Source organism: Sinocyclocheilus rhinocerous, unplaced genomic scaffold (genome assembly GCF_001515625.1).
Source record: "Sinocyclocheilus rhinocerous isolate Xijiao unplaced genomic scaffold, SAMN03320098_v1.1 scaffold730, whole genome shotgun sequence".
NCBI lineage: Eukaryota > Metazoa > Chordata > Actinopteri > Cypriniformes > Cyprinidae > Sinocyclocheilus > Sinocyclocheilus rhinocerous.
In genome coordinates, this window is record NW_015670605.1 from 1372526 (window position 1) to 1375061 (window position 2536).

The 2536-nt window shown below is 51.6% G+C and overlaps 1 protein-coding gene across 1 annotated transcript; it reads right to left on the reverse strand.

Moving 5' to 3' along the window:
• Nucleotides 1-662: 662 nt before the first annotated feature.
• Nucleotides 663-1877, reverse strand: LOC107734263 (uncharacterized). The gene is made up of 2 exons (XM_016546178.1): nt 1283-1877; nt 663-777 (listed from the first exon to the last, which is right to left on the reverse strand). Exons 1-2 carry the CDS (start codon nt 1867-1869, stop codon nt 663-665), a joined length of 702 nt encoding a protein of 233 aa, XP_016401664.1. The 5' UTR covers nt 1870-1877.
• Between the last annotated feature and the right edge of the window lie 659 nt (nt 1878-2536).

Sequence of the window (2536 nt, forward strand, 5' to 3'; positions counted from 1 at the left end):
GACTGCAGTGACCGTTCCTTCTGACTGCAGTGATTATAACATCTGACCATAGTGATTATAACGTCTGACTGCAGTGACCTTTACTTCTGACTGCAGTGATTATAACATCTGACCACAGTGATTATAACTTCTGACTGCAGTAATTATAACATCTGACCACAGTGATTATAATATCTGACTGCAGTGACCGTTACTTCTGACTGCAGTAATTATAACATCTGACCACAGTGATTATAATATCTGACTGCAGTGACCGTTACCAGTGATTATAACATCCGACTGCAGTGACTGTTACTTCTGACTGCCGTAATCATAACATCTGACTGCAGTGACCATCACTTTTGACTGCAGTGAATGATTATAACATCTGACTGCAGTGACCGTTACTTATGACAGCCATGATTAGAACATCTGACAGTCACAATCATTACATCTGACTGAAGTGATTGTTCCTTCTGATTGCAGTGATTATTACTTCTAACTGCAGTGACCTTTACTTTCTAACTGTAGAGATTATTACATCTGACTGGAACGACTGTTACTTCTCACAGACACAGCTTTTTTTAACTGACTATTTTACATTGTGTCGCGGGGTGAATGAGAACACAGACTCGGTACTGATCGAAAGAGCCCCGGAGGGTGATTTATTTCCCACACACTGATCACACGTGCGGCCGGCGAGCTTCCGGTATCCGGTAGGCCCGCTGCCGGACCACGACTCCTGGTGGTGTGCGGACCTCGTGTTCGATGACGGTGGTTCTACCCGGGGTCTCACTGAACACATCCTGGAACTGACTGACCAGGGCCTCGAGTTCCGCTTTCTGGGTCGCCGACAGCTGCGGTTCCGGGACATGAAGGGGGTACCCTGGTCAGTCAGGATTTCCTTTGGGATCCCGACGCGGCTGGCCAGCAGAAACAGTTCGCGGGCAATGTTCTTGGCGTTGGCCGCTCGAAGTGGAATGGCTTCCGGGTACCGGGTGGCATAGTCCAGGATGACCAGGATGTGCTCATGTCCCCGGGCAGACTTCGGCAGCGGTCCCACCAGATCCATTCCGATCCGCTCGAAGGGCACATCGATGACGGGTAGTGGAATGAGTGGAATTTGTCCTCCCCCCGCCTGTGGGCGACACAGTACAGCAGACCATTTCGTATTTCAAAATGAGGGAGGGGGTGGGGGCCCGGGAGCCTGTCTACCTCATCAATGCGGCGCACTTGATCCCAGCAGTTCCGCAGGCGGTCGTCCTCGCGTTGCTCCCTTCCGAACGAGCCCCCGGTCGTGACCTGGGAAAACACATCAAGGTAGACAGACGGTAGATTAGCGGGCTGACACTCACCCTCCCTCTCGCTGTCCGTCGCTAGGTAGGCCGGCCTTGGGCTGGGCGGTCCCCGACGGGGTCGCCGTGGCCCGTTCCGGGCGGTACGGCCTGGCGTCCTGGTTCCGAGGAGGAGCTTCTGGAACCCCGGCCAGTCCCGTCCCAGGAGCAGAGGTACGGGGAGATCCGGCACAATGCCCACCTCGATGGCCCAGGTCCCGGGCTCCGCTGAAATCCGCACTGTACGGGCCGGTACATAGCGGGTGTCTCCGTGCACACACGTCAGCGGCAACTTGGATTTCTGCTCGGGCCTTGGTCGTACCAGGGACGGTTGCACGAGGGTGACTGAACTGCCGGAATCCAAGAAGGCCTGTACTGGTTTCCCCTCTAGTTTTACCATCCTGCTGGGGCTCGGGGAAAGTCCGTCCTGGTGCAGGAAACACCCCGCCATCCAGGTCGGGGCCGGGGGTTCCGTGGGCATTGGCTCATCCGCAAAGTCGGGGACCGCCGGTCTGCTGCCTGGTCGCGGTGCACCTTCGAGCGGACGCCGCTCCATCACCCTGCGGGGCGTCGAAACGAGCGTGTATATTATATGTTGGTACATAGGCAATATATTAGTGTCCTGAGAATCTTTAGTAATTTCGATTCAAGTTCCATTTGCAAATTACCATGCCCTCACACAAAGGGTCATAAAAACTCCCCAGTATCTCAAAACTCCCACTTGGGATACCGGCCTTTCTCATTGGACAAGCCCATCTTGAGAGGCGTGAATCTTTGCAGGCTTTAAAGGCCGCACTTCATTTGACCCGCCCAGTCGGTGGTTCTGTTAGGTTTCGATAAGATGTGAGTTCCAATGCTCCAGGACATCCTAAGTTTTTGTGCCAGGCCTTCAGCCTCGACTTTTCCACTCATCAAGATTCTCTGACTCAAAACTGGTTCTTTTCATCGACCCAAATTCAGCAAAGATCAACTGGAAACTTCAGATTACATCAAACCTCTCTTTCAGACAGATGAGACTTGCAAGTATCCAAACTTAGTCTTATTAATTGATACATTAGGTATCATTTTCACCTTTTTACAAAGGTGTGTTTGAACTAAGAATCTGATGTTTCCCTTCAGGCTGTAAATCTGCTGAATATGCAAATGGTTCTATAACTTCATATTCCTTATTTCTCTTCTCTTTACTGCGTTAAGGTTTTAACCCTTTCCTATACCAACTGTAT